Genomic DNA, 17,668 nt, shown 5'->3' with positions numbered 1-17,668 from the left:
TTTAAGTTGGTCTGCCACTGAAAGAACTTGGCCTTAAAATAACTTTTCCCCTCTACACTTTCAAAATTCTGTTTTCTGGAACTGCTTCTACAAAGCAAAAATTTCAGAAAGTAACAGTTCTGCAGTTTTGACAGGGGCCCAARGCCAGCATTCCATGAGAATGGAAATTCTATGATTCTAGGAAGAGATACAGAAAATCGCTGCTTAGGAAACAAAATCCACATGCAGGCTGGCTATTTCCAGTCTGAACATCGAGGGGCATGTCTGTGCACACATTTGTACCATTTTAATGCCTYCTAGTTTTAAATTCCAGACATGGCAATGCTGCAAGCTTTCATCAATCAATCAATTGTTTTTCCTAGCACCCTCTTCAGAACAAGCAGTCCAGAGGTGACCACAGATCAAACTTAACTTTAAAGGACCCAAAAATTTTTCATTTTTTCAAAGGTATCGATACATGTCCCTTTCCAAAGATGACACCACTGAACAGCCAGCTCAGACTCAGGAGGCCACTGGCCCAGAAACTACAGGGACCCACATTCTTCCACAGCAATTGCTTCCTTTGTATGGAGATCTTCAAAGGACTTTGCATTTCTTTGCGATATTTTAAAATAATAAGGCTATTTCATACATTCCAGTAGTGTTAGGCCCGATTTCAAACAGAAGATACTTCCTAGACTTGTTCCCAAACCCCATRTGAGTCTGTCCTAATATCTGAACATACTGTTCTCTTTTCCATTAAGAGACATGTCTGAAGGGATTCCTTGGGTCTAAAGGGTATTTTCTGAAAGCTTGATGGAGTAATACTTGGGGAAGAAGAGAGAAGCAAGAAATGAGTAAACAACAAACAGAACKACAGGATGAAGCAGCAACAGAATTCTAACAATCCCCACTAGAGAAGATAATCAACTTCCCTTGGGGGGCTGCAATTGAGCTCTGTGAAAAGAAAACTGCTCTTAAAGATTTAAACCAAAGAATGCCAGGTTGGCTATTCCTSTCCTCACTGAGGGGGAGGCTTGCCTTTGCAGACTGGAATTCCACAGGTGCCTGTACTCCAACAACTCCACCAATGAGCAGGCACATCAAAAGAGCCAATGGATTCCCACCCCTTGACAGAGAACAACCAAAGGAGTTCTCCAAACAGTCCATAATCTAGTTAGTCACTCTGCAACACCTTGAAGAAACTGAAAAGCCTTCAGAAAGGAACCTGGGAGTAGATGATGTCAGCTTATAGCCAGGGAGAATCCTCTTTTGTCACAATAACCCAGAGTACTTCAGCTGCCCCTCCAGTCTGAAAAGTCTTGACATCAGATTTCCCATCATTTGAGAAGAATTTGTCCTGAAGCAAGGACAAGTGTGATAGTTCAYCTTTTAAGASKTCCCAGRCCCAGYCATTTATCTGCAGTAGTACATTGTATCATTTACTTGGGCAGCCAGAAGGAATTAACAACAAAGAAGAATAAAAGCACTGTTGAACTTTCATCACTGGGCACAAAACAAACAGCAGCAGAGAGCAGGATAACTGAGGGAACAGAAGTCCTACAAAACCTAAGAACAGGCAGAKTCTAGATTTGGAAGGTGAAGATCTTCTGTAGCTTTTAAAATGGGAACCACAAGARTCAGCAGGACTTGCAAAAACCCCTTAGGACCTGTTGCAGATATAAACTCCTTGAATTTCACATAATCTTCAACAAATGAACACTTTCATCTTTTCATCTCCTGTGAAGTCTTCTCTACACTTGTTTGTATCTGGTCAAAGGRGAAGATAATCCAGCAGGTTCTGTAAAGGGGGTGGACCCACTGCTAATCCCTAGAGAATTCCTAAGGCTGGGCCTTGGCACAAAGTCTGTCAGTGAGAAGATATTCTCTGCAAATTAAAAGCATTTTTGACAAGGCAGCAGCTCTCAGGCAGGATAGTTTAAGACCTGGCTGCCATTTCAGCAAAAAGATACAAGTGGGTGCCACAATGCCAGCATAAAGACTGCAGCACTCAAGGTTTTCATTCTCCATTGCTGCAAACTGAGGCTGAAAGAAAGCTGGAGGAGAAGAGGAGTGAAATGAAAGCTGCAGTGAGCAGTCCAGGAGCTAAAGTTACCTGTTAAATTTTACTAGTGCAATCAGGGCCCAGAAAAGGTTAGCATCAGCTGAAGCAGCAAGGCACAATAAGTATGATCAATGGTTTTTAATCCTCTGAAGCAAGTAGAGCAGACAAGTAAATTATCTCAGATGTTTTTCAACATTTTAAATTAAATCTTTAACATAACCTTACACATTTTCATTTATGAACTCACCAGGCAATTGGCTGAAGAACAGGATTAAGACACAACCACTTCATCCATCATTAATATCAATGTCAAAAAATAGATTTAATTCCTGAGCTGATAAAGTTCAATAAAAACACCAAGACTACTTTAGAGAATTCCATGAAATTCTAAATGAAAAGCATTACTCAACAGCCTGTTCTGTAATATATGAGTTAAACAGATATTTCAAGTCTCTCTCGGTTACATTAAAGAAAGTATTCAGWCAACTACAATCAAATTTAAAACAAAAAAGTGCCTGTGATCCAAGGATCATTATTCCAGACCTGTTGTGAATCAGTGAAAAGGAGAGTAGCAAAGGACATACCTTGGAACTGCTCCCAAAACAATCAAGTTGGCTTTTTGTTTGTTGTTTCCAATTACAGCATTTTTCATATCTCTGTAAATCCAGAAAGAAAAACAAACCCTGGTAAATTATGCTGAGGTACTGAGGGCTTATCTACAGAATTTACTATTCCATGAGGCTTATCAAGCAGTTTTCCACATGTCCATGCTGCAGCTACAGACTGGGCAGTGCTTCAGGGCACAGTTTCCTCAGCCCACAGAGAAACACCCCAGATTTCTGGGATTCCACTACATCCCAGCTCCTACAAGTAGCAAAAACCCAAACTATGCACACCAGACACAAAGTCTTATTACTGAGCAAAACTAGATATATTGGTTCTTTGCGCCCATATAGTCACTAGACTTCTAAAACAATTTAAAAACCCACTGTTGGTTGGGAAGTCCAATGTTGGTAATTTTAGGCATACTCTACTGGGTGCAGGAAAAAGCAAGCTACGAAAAAGGAACATGGAACTATCAACAGTCTCCACAAGAGCAGGCTTTCACTCTCCTCTTTACCCCAGGCATCCTTTTATGTATTTCACCAGGACACCTAAACATCTGTATGTCAAAGTCTCAGGAATAAACTGCAAACCAAAGCATTTTCCTGCCTGGGAGACACTGCAAGGTGACACACATTACAGGCATTCACACTGTGGAATGTGGAGCACATTTTGGAATGTGGACACTGATTGTGCACACTAAGAATTCCTATGAAAACCCGTGGTTTGCAATCTTGTTCAGGAAATTGCTACTGCATCCTAAAAAACATCACTACCTGCTCATTTTTTCTCTTCATATGAACATATTGAAGAATATATTCCAGAGAATCTGAAAGCAAGCTTGCAACTTAGAACTGGTTTCAGAAAATCAGGRTGAGGCATTTCCAGGAAGGTTTCTAGTTGTTGGGGTCTTTAAGAGCARAGAATAAAGAGAGATCAACTTCAGGTAATTCTTAATCAACAAAAAACCAAAACTGGATTGACTATAGTGTTAGTAGAAAAACTGCTAAGTTGATCACTGTGCATATAATTAATTCAAATAATTTGGGAGCGTTAGTGGTTGCTTTAAGTGAGCACATTTTCTTGCCTCTGTATCACTCTCTCAGCTGCTATCTGCAATTTTTAAGAAATGTAGAGCAGCCCTGTCCTGTAAGATCCACCCTGGCCAGCAGGAACACCAGGCAGTCCTTTGGTGCCCACTGAGCAAGCACATTCCACTGCACCAAGCAGCTGTCCCAAGTGGCCCAAGTTTAACAACTCCCTCCATTAGAGTTGTAAAAAACTTCTTAGCCAAGACAGGCAACACCTGACTGGCACAAACAGGACTTGTATAAAGCCCAATTAGCAAAAGGCAACTGCCCGTCCTCCCTGAATTTCTGCACATGCTCTGGCCTGCGTACACAAGAGTGCTCGAGGAATTCCGAGCTAGCTCCAAGGCTGGCTCTGAGCTYGGAGCTCCGGCATGGGAGCAGCATTAAAAGCAGCTGAGCTGCATTTCTGGGCACACCTGAACCCAGCATAGTCAAGAACCCCCTGCCAAGGAGCCATCACTGAACAGCAAGTGCCAGCCCAGCACAGCTCCACACAGCTCAGCATCAGCAGGAAATGCTGCACCTTCCCGTTGTGTCACCCTAAGATGGGTAACTTCACACCACAAGGCAGGAGGCAGAGGAGAAAGAGCAAGGTCAGAAGACAGGTAAGCTGCAAGCCCCCAAAAATTCCAGGAATGAACCTGAAGATTTCACTAAAATCAGAAATAGCACTTCAGTGGTTTCTATGCTGAACACGTCACATGAAAGGTCATTTTTCAAGGTTTGTGAAACACAGGAGTCAGTCCAAAACAGTGGCAGAACCAACAGTCAGATGTCTCAAAGGCATAATGAAAACTGCACCAACAGATGTATTAAGTTCAGGCACTGAAGTGCTYAGGCCACTTCAGGACTTCTCTGGAGAGGCTGCCTCTCCCTGCTGCCCTGAGGCACTAGAGCCATCAGAAAAGTTGCATCAATGCACAACCTGCAAAGGCATCTTAGGGAGCTAAAGAGGAGGCACTAACCAAGCACTCTAAAAATTAACAAATTGATTTTGGTAACAACTTAATGCTCTGCTCAGGTAATTTTAGACCATATTTTGTGTTGGAAAAAAAAAAAAAAAAACAAACCAAAAACACTGCCCAACTTTTGTGACTCCTGCCCCAATCCCATATAACCTTACAACCATTTAATAAATACTGCCTATTAGAATTTGATTAAGAGAACTGTTCACAAGTGGCAGGAGCATGGTGAAGTTCCATAACACTCAAGTGGAGAAGCGTGAGGGCACAATCCTGATCTGTAAATGATTCAAATGTATTTCTCCACCCCACATTCATGAAGTTCCTCAAAAAAGTTATGTCAGGCAAGAAATATCAMAAGCTCGAGACTTCTGAAAAATCCAACTCATGTACATTAGACCAATATCAATTTACAAGCAAGCCAAGTATCTACTTATTGGGAAGGCATCAAAAGCAGCCAGAGACAGGACTCAAAGGCCCCCTTGTCTGTGTGCATTAAGGCACTCCCATGTTCCCTGCTACACTTCTCCAAGCTGCCACCTACACAAGTGACCCTATTCTACACACAGGAAGCAGGTGGATATGGAAAGCAAAAAAACCCCTAAAATACCATACCGAATGTTAAAACAGCAGTAGACATTTTTTGTACATGATGAAAAGTAATTATGCAATTCCATATGATATTTTCCYRATCAGAAAGCTAATTCCCTAAGAAGTAAGGAACTACCGTAAGCTGTCCTAGACTACCAGGTCTTTGGTGAATCATGAACCTTGGAAAAACTAAGGGCAACTCCCTTATTTGAGAACATCCCCTCCAACGAGTTCAAGCTTGACTGATTTCAGATCCAAGACATCATGAGATTCACCCAAGGAAAAAAAAAGCAGCAAAGATCACTATCTTGTACATGAGGTAACAAAGAGCCCTCAGAAATTATGAGTCCAAAACTAACACCCACTTCATTTCCAAATGTCAGGCACCCTGCTTCCATTTCCTCTGTGCAAAGGAGTCCTTGGCATGAGGAGGAAACAGCAGCAACAGTGCAGTGGCAGGGGAATGAGAACTTGGGAAGAGCAACTCGTTTGTGGTGACTGTAAGCCTGACCTGTGACAGGACCGTGATCCAGAGGGAGATCCAGCCTTCCCAGTTCCAGACTCTCCAGCAGGTTATGAGCCCGCTGCAGGTACCAGGACTTCACAGCAGCCTCAGGAATTCACAAGAGATGGCACCTGCACCCTGAAAAGCTCAGCACTTCTGAATGTCTCAGTTCACAGCTCTCCAACTCTGGGGAGAGCCAAAAGACAATCCTGATGCTCCATAAAACAGAGCCCTTAAGATGCATTTGAGGTTGGCTGGGTTTTTGTTTCTGTTTTTTTAATATCCTGAATATCAAATCTTATAGTTTAAATTCAAACTAAATTCCAGATCATTTAACAAAATAACCTGAATTACAATCACTTCAATGCATAGATTTAAAATCTGATATTTATGCTGACATTAACTATAGTGCAATAAAGTAATTTATATGAAAAAAACCTGCAAGGAGGAATAACACAGGTTGCCAATAGTAAAATACTGCAAAGACATCCTMGCTAAGTGCTTGGCAATATTGTTTCCTGAAGTGCTAAACCAGCTTTTTCCATCTCTTATTGCTTTTTAAAGAAATAAAAATGTTTCATCAGTTCAACCCTGTGTCCACTCAGCTTTAAGTTATGAAACAACCTAAAGACTGGAAAAGCAGCAAGACTGATTTTCTTCCTAAAAACTTGAGAAAARCAGGGATAATTATCATGTGATGTTTATAAGCTCTAACAACATTTTGGAACACTGCAACCCAAAAGTAATCAGTTCTATCAATTAGAAATAAATAAAGTGCAATGCATGCCAGTATATTAACACAGCATGAGTATTTAAGATATTTYAGGAGTACATTAAACTAAACAAAAATCTAATTTCCATCTAAATGCAGCTTGACAAGAGTTACAAGAGGAGCTAATCTGCCAACTGTGTATGAAGTCTGGTTTTATTCTGATGTTTAATGTGTAAATGTTTAAAAGCACCAGATATAGCCACTTCAGATAAGCAAGAAGCGATACTAAATATAACAGTTTGTGAGTAAAATATGGTCCTTCAGTTTCAATGATTCCTAACCAATAAAAAATAATATTATTAAATGTCTATRTCCTGAGAAAATTAGCACTCAAGTCTGACAATGAAAATTACTACTGCAGAAGGAAGCTGAGGCACTGACCTTCATCCTACTCAGAAATTATTGAAGTTCAACATCTTCATGAAGTCAATTCTAAGTCTGGAACTCCTTCCACAGAATAAAACCCCAAAGAAAGAGAGGAGTGAGCTCAGGTCCCAGCTGAGAACAAACAGACTTTCACAGCACCTCAGTGAGCCCCCATACCTGCACCTCTCCTGCAAAAGAGATCCTGAGAAAGCAGAATGGATACAAGGACACCCACAGGACAATTCGGTTCTACCTCCATTTTTAAATACAGCAAATGAAGCACAAAGAGAACAAATCATAAAATTCTGTTAGGAAGCCTTGGAGCCTTCCTATATCACCTTCCAGCAAAGCAATACAAAAGATCTTGAAATGAGCCAGAATGACTTGAGGAAGCAGCCATAGGAAGTCCACAGAAGAGGAGGAAATAAGCASCCTGCATGACATTTCCTCATCTTATGGTTTTTGAAAACAGCAGGGARCCATATCTCAGGAGTCCCTAGACAGAGAAGGGTATCAGACATGAGCTCAACAATCACACAAGGAAAAGTAGCCTTGGGCACCTCCAGCTTTCACTTTTAGTATGAAATAGTTCCAAGAAATTCTGAGCCAGTTACGCAGCCAGAGGAAGCTCCCAACACAAAGCACTGTCAGGGCTGGAGATTTATCCACCAGGGGCTGCCCAAAGTCACCAACAACAGTGACACAAAGCAGCGYTCTCAAAGGTTTCAAAAATTCAAAATGCAAACTTCTAAAAAGCTGGGGTAGTGGCAGCTGATACAGGATGACAGCTCAAACAAAAAACAGCTGCCCCAACTCCAGAAGAGTTTCTAAATTTCAGGATCATATAAGCAAACAGTACCTGGACTGGCTGGYCTCCAGTCAGAAGCTCACTGTGGAGAAGATAAGTTTGGACAATTAATTATGTTTTCCATAACTTTTGCCTCGTTTCCTTCTCTCTTTCCTCCACTCTCCCATTTTATGGACAGACGCAAACATCAAGAATTAATGACCAGTTTAGCATGTTAAAATATATCCAYCACTATTGTCACAGATTTTATTTCTAAGATGGACACTACTATGGCTTGAAGCTGTTTTCTACTCCTTCAGTAAGTAGTGTTTGTACTAACATGACTCCTGGTCCAACCAAGTCAGTAAAATGTAAAATGTTACAAACTCCTGCCAACTCAAGCAAAAACAGAAGTTCTAAATCCCCTTATTTTTTAAGGTTAATGATCAAGTTGGGAAGTTTCAGGATTTCTAATCTGATTCAAAAAATATCAGTCAATGCAMCAAAAAGGATGATTTTACAGGAAAGAACAAAGCACCACATCAAGATGGCTTTACTCAACTCCTTTGAATTTTAACACTTAAAAACTTTGACACAATTAACATACAGTGCAAACTAAACAAACTTAATATTTAAACAAAAGTCCCTCAATGCATGGTTGTTCTCATTAATTCTGTAGTCTCAGTCTCAAAGTGCTGAAGAAAAATAGCATTTGGCTATAATTACAGCACTGCAGAACAGTAGAATTTAACACACATAATGCTAAAAGTGATCATTTAACCCAACTCCTCCATATCACAACACCACAGAAAATTTACAGCTTGAACTCCTATCTCAAGTAYCCTCTCTGGAGAGGCAACTCACCGTGTGGTAAGTCTTCCTGCCAAGGAAAGTCTACCAAATAGAAAGGGAGGTGTTTCAGTGACCCATACCTGTAGTTAGAGATATTGATAGCTTGCTCCTACCCTGAATTTATCCCGTTTTCCAGGGCTCCTCTCACTGTGTGGGACAGATTGCAGAAACTTCTCATATCAAACCTTCCATGTAGGAGTTTACATCAGTCCACTCCCGAGCTGCCCCTCTGATCAAGCTTACCAACTTCAGCTCTCCATGCCTTTGGCTGCAGTTCCAACTCAAGTTCCTTTCCAGTCTCCACCTGCACTGACAAAAGGGAGATGCTGCTCTTCCCAACTCTCCCAAGCATGCTTSATTGCCTCATCCTATGCACTGAGTCCAGAAATCTGCTACAAGTTGCATAAAATCAGTAATGGATAAACAATTTGMCTTCCTCAGTCTTAAAAACAATGTAACTCAAAATTTGAAGTGCTTGAAGTTAGGACGGGAGTTTAGCTGACTTTTATTATGTAACCTTTATAAACCAAAAAAACCAAACCAACAACACCATGAACCATAGCTAGAGAGAGCTCTGTATTATCAGCATTTCAATTCCAGCATCAATCTCTGCTATTCAGCCACACTAGATCCTAGCTGTAAAGCACTATTCCAACAGAGGTGTGGGCAGAACAGCTGCAGCTCAGCAGAACTCTCAGAAATCCTCACTCAGAAAATCCCTACTCTGTGATGCGAGATCAGCAAATCACTTCTTTCACAACTGTCCTGAAACAGCCAAACCACATGAAAAGAGCAGCTCCATTGCTGCTTCACATGAACTACCCAAACCATCAAATACAAGTAACTGCAGTGCCTTTTTTTTAGTGTCTCTATCTCCCCCCCCAAGGATATTTCACTTCCCAGGATGAAGGACTGATTTTGGCATTTAGCAGTGCATCCCACAACTTAAGCAAAAMTAAAATGAAATGTCATTAAACCAAGAGGTGTCTGTAACACTGCATTTTTACTGCACTATTCTTCATTCACTSTCCCTTTACTTAAAGTTACTTTTGTCCACTGTYCCAATTTATGCCCACYACTCTATATCTACAAAATGTTGCAYGCCACAAGTGATCCACATGGAGAAGTTTTATGTTTCATTCAAGACAGGAAAACAACTTRAAATGGCCTTGCAGGATGTGCTTGGCTGTTCTAGATGTGAGCTTGAAATACTGACACTGTCCACTGCACCTCAGGCCAGCAACGACTGAAAGATCATCAAACCCTATTAATTAAACACATCTACTACCCATTCGATTACAATCATCTGAAGTCTTTCTGACATGAAGCACAACCTCTGATTTTTAGCTCCCAATAGCTATCAGAGCTATGATGATGTACTGGTCTAGTCATGCTTAAATTTTCTTTTTCAAATAAGTGTTACAAGTTCTTATTAGAGCAGAAATCCCATAATATCTATATCTACGAACTCTCCCATTCTGGAGTTTCTGGACATTTCAGATAATGCCTGTTTGAAGTACATTTTAGCAAGTAATTCTATGAACTASCCTTCCTGCTGCAATCCCCAAAGAAAAGCATCTCAACACTTGACATTATCAGTTCAGCACTAGCAACACAGCACACATACTAAAGTCAGCCAAATCATCTGATAGACAAACTAATTGGTAAACAGGGTTCTGTCCTTTGCATGTTACTAGAAATGCCAACCCTTTATGGGGCATTAGCATAAAATTTCCATATTGCAAATGCAAAATAAGCCTCTTTTGGAAAGTAACTAAATTCAACTTCCTTTAATGCTGAGCCAAATCAGTGCAAACTGGCAGCTTGGAACCAAAAACTCCAACACCAAATATGAAGAATTACAAACTCAGTAGCACTGCTGGCTCTGTAGCACACATCCCTCATGCCCAGCCTCCAAGTTCAGTCTTGACAAAACCCCACACAGCCCCAAAGGGCAGAGCTATTTCTTCTCAGCTGCCTGGTCTTTGTGCCCTGCTTTGCAGGCAGCCACTGCCTTTTGCAACAGGTTAATAAGGGGAAGGTACACTCTGAATGGCCATGTAGTGCTCAGCCTAAGCTCTGTCACCAAATCCCACCCCTGGACTCCTGTGACCAATGCTCCAGCAGCCACTCTGACAGAGACTGTTTCTCTTCCCTTGGCTAATTTGGAGCTTGAAATCATCACAGCAACACTATAACCATGCTGAGGGTGGTATCAGCTGAGGGGTTTAGGACAAAAGTGCCTTCATAGCCATGTGAAAGGCAGCGGTGAAACTGAGTCAATAACCACCATGCTGTTACAGGCTCAGAGCAGTAACTGCAAGACTTGAAATATTAAACATCCCTGTAAGGCTGAAGATTGCTGCATTAGGTACACCTAAAGTTTAGCCTACCTCTAAATATGAGACCAAGAGCTACAATACATAACAACCCTGCCAAAAAAAAAGCCATTCTGCATATGCACCTTTTGTTGCATTATAAAGAGAGCACCCGAGTGAGAGTACCTTTACTCTGCGACAAGAACACACTTGCATTGGAGTGCATCTCCCTCTCTCCCCTCTGYGTACACCCTATTYCCACCTGACTACAAAACCCACTACRCTGAAAGCCCCCTTCACAGAGAATTACTCAATTCTCAGATGCTTTCAGTTCCTCTCCCTCTGAAAAGCCTTCTGCACAGCTCACCTCTTGAAAAACTCAACAAACGGAGCAGTGTTTCCAGCACCACCTAACCCTGCACCAATTTATGCCAGATCCTGCAGCTTCTCAGCTCCAAGCCTCAAAGAGCCCATCCTGCAGTTCACAAAGCACCAGCGAGAGAGTCAGGAGCCTCTCCCCTCAACAAATGAATGACTGCAGAAGAACAAYGCTTCAAAAATTTATATCACTTGTTGTTAGCCAATAACACCTCCAAGTTTCATGCAGAATATGCATTTATTACAGTGCACTAAGAGCCAAGAGAACTTACCAAAAATCTACAGGGGTAAAGTTAACAGCAACAACCCTCTACGGACAGGCACAAAACCAAAAGAGCTCCCGCAGAAAACTGAGGTTCAACTGAGAYTGAAAATGTGATGCAGCTGTTTGGAACGCAAAATGTGGAAACAAGTGCTGTTCATCACTTAGTGTTACAGGTTTGTTTAACAGACAAGAACAAGAGGCAGAAGTAGCCTCCTCACAGCTCTCTGAAGGGGGGTACCTAGTGCTCCAGTAGAACTGTGATGGGTGTTTCCTCTCTTCCCACTCCATGAAGGTGCCTCTCATATTTCACAAAGCTTCTGCTGCAGGCATGTGTGAACACAGCACTGATGCTCATTCCAACTGCCATGGCTGAGAACACAGCACACTATTACACAGCCATCTAAATGTGTGCCTGCAACATTTATTTCAGATCCAAAATATAAAAGTAAAAAAGTTGGATGTAAAGCACACACTGTGTGAATACCACATGCCATTTCTATAGGATGTTYCTTTCATTGTCCTGAGAAATAAAAYGCTCRCACAAGGTTGGAAAATGTTTGTCCACTAATTCCTACTGGCCATAAAGGACAGGAAYAGCAATAGAACGGGAATTCTCAGTGCACCACAAAGGTGATAATTTACAAGTCTTAAAGGATGACACCCTCTGACTGCTGAGCAACAGCCTGATGAGAAATAGTTGAGACCTTGAGTAAACCAGGCTTGTCAGAAAAGATGCTCCTTTCAAACCCAACCTTGAAGGTGGGATTACACAGCTCTCCATAAAATGATAGATTGCCACTTTGAAGGCACCAGGCTAAATGTAAGYATGACAAAATGTCTCTCAAAGAAGTCCCCAACTAGCAAATAAATTAGAAGATAAAAACAGCTATCAGTGTTGCMGCTGAACAATGGGGTCCTGAGCTCAACAGCAGGTGAAAAGCAAATGACAGTCTAAGGATTAGAACCTTGAAATGCTTTAAAAAATAAATAAATACTGCCACACTGCAAAGCAYAGGATGATTTTGCAGCAACCATCTTGGGACAAATGAAGCTCTCAYAAAAACACAGAAATGTACAGAGCCACTTCTGTTGTGTCCCTTAACAGCAAAACATTGAAGAGAGCCTCAGAGAGYACAACATCTAATGTCCTGCAGTATCTGTGTGAGGCTGTGCAYGCACTGCCAACACGAGCTGCACTCAAGAGCTGCACACCTGCCATCAGTGCTGACCTTGCAGAATGCACTCAGAGCACACTGGAGAGAACCTGAGCTCTACAACAGCAAGAGGAAAGGGTCACAGCAGCACCTAAGGAGACACAGAGCAAACCTGTTAACTCCTCTCAAGCATAAGCATGACCACAATGTAGAAGCCATGTTTACAGAAGGAACTACTATATTACCCTTGCTCATCTACAAAGACAGTAAGTAAAAGGTAAATAAATACACACATTGCCACACAGATGTGGGCATGGAGMTAGGCCTTGAACACTTTAGTTCACTACTAGGTACAGGAAAAAAGGCAGTAGTCATCTCAACTTATMAAATCCTGAACAGAAACTCATGATTTACTAGAGGTACTCACAGTTCTCCCCCTCCTACCCACTATCAATACCCAGATGAGCAGACACAAATGATGTGAACAGAAGTTCTGCAAGAAACGAGGCATTTTAAAGTAAGATCAATAGAACCAYGTGCAGCAGTACCAGACAACAGGGAAATGGTTTCTGTTTTCCCAGTAGGAAGAAAAGAAAAAAGCTCCTAACCAGGTAAAGTTTCATTGTCTGGACAAGGGAGCCTCTAAACACCACCTCTCTGAAAATTCATGGGAAAGAAAGGAAAAGAAGAAATTTTGATAATTTAAATGCTTTCAGAATATGTAATTAAAGCATTCTCAACTTACAAGATGAAAACTGGACTGGCATGATTTTCAAGTTCAAGAAGCATTAAAGTACATTTTACCTTTATCAAAGCTCATTCAAAAGTTGGGTTTCATTAAAATTACAAGGATGCAATTAAAAAAAGCCCCAAGCCCAAGTTATTAATTCAAGCATATGAAAAACAGGACTACTGTAACTGAAGACAATCTGCAGAAACAAAGCCTCTTACAACAGCCCATTTTCTGATCCTTGATATTCATACAGTTCCATCAATCAAAMTAAAAATCTAGGTCATCAGTATTTCCAGCCAGGATGCAGGGCAAAACCAGCATATCGTAGGAAACAAAGATTTTCTGCAAAGGATGCAGCATATATCTGGTAAAGCTTCTGACAGGCACTTCAGAAAAAACTTTAATCCTTTCCTACTCCACCCTAAATAACAGTTAATTCCAATCTCAATACCTCTGCACATACCCTGAAATCAAAGGAAGAAGGGCAAAGCAGTATTTTTCTGCCCACAAAGAATCCTGGACTGAAATTTTTTTATATATACACTACTCCTAACTCTATCTTTAAAAAAAATTAATGTTCTTTTATAGTCTTAATCTATCTCTTATATCCATTTTTCTAAATTGGACTGTTGCACATCCACCCACCCATATTCTGAAAACAMATCTGCCACACAGGACTGGCTCAGAGTCAGAAAAGATACTGTCACAATCAAGATTTCAGCCAGAGCATCACAAACACAATTTTACCATCCAAATCTGCCCTGTGAAAGGTATTGTGAAATAAATTGGTATTTTCCTGTCTTTAAATGCAAGAAAAGGATCTCAGCATAGAATCCACTGACACCCACGGACAAGATGAAGAATTTCAGATGTAATCCAAGATAAAGATGCTGCCTAAAACTCCTGTTTCTGGGAGACCAGTTATACTTCAAAAGATGAACAGCATAACAAAAGATAGGGAAGGGATTACCAAGGGTTGTGGGCTCCAGTCCTTTGAAAAGGAAGGAGAGCAGGGATGGAGCACCAGCCATGGCACAGAGCATCTGCCAGGGAGAAAAGAGGGACTCAGTCACCCCCCTGGGACACTGAATGGGACACGTCCTTCCCCAGGACCACCCCCCACCCTTAAATGGAGGAGGACTGCAAAGGCCCAAGGAAGGGGTGGAAGCAAAAGCAGCCTCCCCTACTGCAGAGTTAAGAACCTGTACATAGTTATAGCAGGGTATAAGATGTTCTTATACAGCTAAGGGAGTATTCCCACCAAGAAAGCTTCCACRACAGTTTTACCTACATTGGGTTCTTCACATCACTGACATGTTGCTCCTGGAAACTTGGAATAATTGTTCTAACCTGCTAATGGGGAACACTTCAGGTCATGCTAAGCAACACAGCCAGCATTCTCTTGGCTTTTTGATCCACTTGTTCCTCTAWTTCTCCTGGTCTTTTACTCAACAGCCACAGCCAGCAAGCTACTGGTAAGCCCAAAGGTCTCATTTCACTACCAAAGTCAGTCCTGGACAAGGTCTCGTTTGCCACTTTGCTGGAAAAGTGACTCCTAGTGGGAAGCTCAATGGCCCAAGGACAGCAGGGGAACAACCAGAGCTTTGTAGCAGTTTYACTCCAGCTCCTTGACTCACTCTCTCAGTCWCTACCCTGACCCTTGACTTGAAACAGAARTACTGAAATATAATTTGCATCCAAATTAATTTCTGTGGAAGCATTCTCTTGCAGTGTGCAGTTACCATGGGGAGACAGAAGCCAAGYATTAAAAAAGTCAAAGCCAACACTCAGGCATGGCAGCAGAGCAAAGAGGCAGGTACACTGACTTGGCAGTGCAGTAAGAGGAAAGAATCTCAACAGACCTAGCAGAGGAGCAAAACACGGCCAAAAGGAAGAAATATATCTGAAAAAAATTTCAGAGCTCACAGAATGTTTAACCTCATTTCTGGCAACTGGGAGGCTGTGTTATGAACCATATGCACTACAGAGTGAGAGTCTATATCAATACTATCTCTATATCAATACTGACATATTTGTATTAAGATTTGCCAACTACATTTCTCAAACAAAACATGAGGAAGAGCTTCTTGTCCTTGACCTATCACCCTAGTGGGATCAAGTACACCTGGCCTAACACAATCAAGAGCCCGAGAGAATTCTAATTACTTACATGACACCTTGCAGGACTTTTTGGGGATCGAGGTCAAACAACCGATCGACATAGTGGCGGCTACTGGCTGTGACCTCCTGCAGAGAGAGAATAAACAATTGCAACAGTTTATATCAATTCATAGAATGGCTTTTGCAGCAAGTCTACAAAACCTCCCAGGTAAGAGGCAGGCAACCCATAGAATCGTATTCAAACGTGGAGTGTGTTACTGGTGGGCAACATCACACAAAGATAATTGTGTTCAAGTATGATCTAGAGAAGATGAGCGGCTTAATACAGATAACAACATGGTAAGTGTCAAAGCAAGTTAACAGAGTGCTATTTGTGAACTGCAGTTATCAGCACTGCCTTGAATTGCAATTTTACTATGTTTAATTACTATGTAGAATAAAAATTAATTTCTAKAAGAAAAAGTCTCAAAGAGCAGTTGATGTTGCTCAAGAACCATACCCACAAAAAAGGTCTCCAAAAGAAGGAAGCTCCTAACAAAGATATTTTTCTGTAACTTTGTCACAACATACCCACATTCCAGAGCCTGCCCCACATACCTTCAACAGCAGCACAGTATTCCCTACCACATTCCCATAGTGCTGTRTAAGACAAAGCAAACTCTCTTCTCAGCAACAGGACCATGCTTGCAAGCTTATGCACCACTGATTTGTTATTCCTTTTGAGAAGATCCAAAGTCGGAGATGGCAAACGTTCCAAAATATGAGGGTGGGAAAAGAGAAGGGAATTTTCCCTCCAGGTTCTCACGAACACGTGCCAGGTTGCATTTCCATTATCTCACCTCTTTTTTCCTTTTTGCCAGCTCTCTTTTCATTAAGCTTTGCCCATTTTTCCCTTGTGAATTTTCCAAGAGAGAAGCTCTAATGGAATTGAAAACTCTTCCTTGCTTTAGCAAGTATCTGCTCAGAAGGTCAATGCTCCCCCACTCTCATGTCAGAGCCACCAGCAGCTTCTTGCCTGTGGTCTCACATCACAGAGAAGAATCATCTATAGGCAGCAGGGCTCCTTTGTCTCCAGGAACACTACTAAATGATGCCACATCCTATAGACACACTTCCACCGTGAAACTAAAGACAGTATTTTTGAGACCAGCAGTAGACCTTTAGCTACCTGACCTATGCATTTACATGCAGAACTTTTCTAGACTTCGAAGACCCCCCAGCTTTCTGTTTCCAAAATATCCTGGCTTCCACCCCATCAGCTGCGAGRTCTGCAATACGTAAAAGGGCATTCATACCCAGGCAGTCCCCGATAAAAAGAATTTATCAACATAATCAGTTTCACGGATCTCTTCGCCAACATTAATTTTTTAGGGCACAGAAGGAAAAGCGCCAGCCCTCAGCTATTGCGGCAGCACCCGGACTGCAGCTTTTGCATCGCTACTCCGAGCACCCGTGCGATGCAGCAGGACCGCTGTGCYCCCTGGGCCGTTCCCGGAGAAGAGAAGGTGGCTGTCACAGGCTCCCGCAGCACGGCGGTTCCTCCCTGCCGCAGGTGCCAGGACGCCGCGAGCAGAGAGCCCCGGTTCCGGCACCGGCAGTCCCCGCTCCGGAGGGGGCTGGGAGCACACCTGGGAGACCCTGCCCTGCTCCGCAGCCCCRGGCTAAGGGCAGCACCGACAGCGCCAGGGCCCTCCATGTGCCGAGCAGCAGCTGCCCGGGGCCGGTGAGCCCGAGCCGTGTCAGCARCCAACGACACGTCCAGAGCGCCGGTGCCTCCGCAGCCACGGAACGGGCTCCTCGCGGAGGAAAAACCCGCGCCGGGCGAAGTTGCGGCGCGGGGGACAGAGGGAAAGAGCCCGGCCCCACCGCCCGCGCCGCTCCTGCTCCCGGCGCAGTCCCAGGGCCGCTCCCGGCGCCGCCGGACGGCGGGGCCTTRCGGGGGCCAAGGTCAGGCGGGGCCCGGCCCGCGGCACTCACCGAGAGGACGCTCATGCGGAGCGGCGCCTCCAGCACACACGCCATCTTGGCGGAGCGTTCCGGCACCGGCGCCGCCTCAGGCCGGCGGGCGCGGGCTCATGGCGGGCGCGCGGCGGGCGGGGGCCGGGGGTAGCGGGGCGGGCCCAGCG

General features: G+C 42.9%; 1 protein-coding gene across 1 annotated transcript in view; it reads right to left on the bottom strand.

Annotated features, from left to right (window-relative positions):
* Nucleotides 1-17,662, bottom strand: part of ARMC8 (armadillo repeat containing 8) — a 62,200-nt gene extending 44,538 nt beyond the window's left edge. Inside the window, 3 exon segments of the mRNA XM_057379603.1 lie at nt 2,629-2,700; nt 15,592-15,668; nt 17,520-17,662. Coding sequence (XP_057235586.1) covers nt 2,629-2,700; nt 15,592-15,668; nt 17,520-17,564 — 194 coding nt within the window. The 5' untranslated portion in view covers nt 17,565-17,662.
* Between the last annotated feature and the right edge of the window lie 6 nt (nt 17,663-17,668).

This window comes from Malurus melanocephalus, unplaced genomic scaffold, assembly GCF_030028575.1.
Source record: "Malurus melanocephalus ecotype Western Australia unplaced genomic scaffold, MMel_1.1 scaffold_412, whole genome shotgun sequence".
NCBI classification, from domain to species: Eukaryota; Metazoa; Chordata; class Aves; order Passeriformes; family Maluridae; genus Malurus; species Malurus melanocephalus.
The sequence above is the reverse complement of the archived record's forward strand: the minus strand, read 5'-3'. Positions and strand labels throughout refer to the sequence as shown.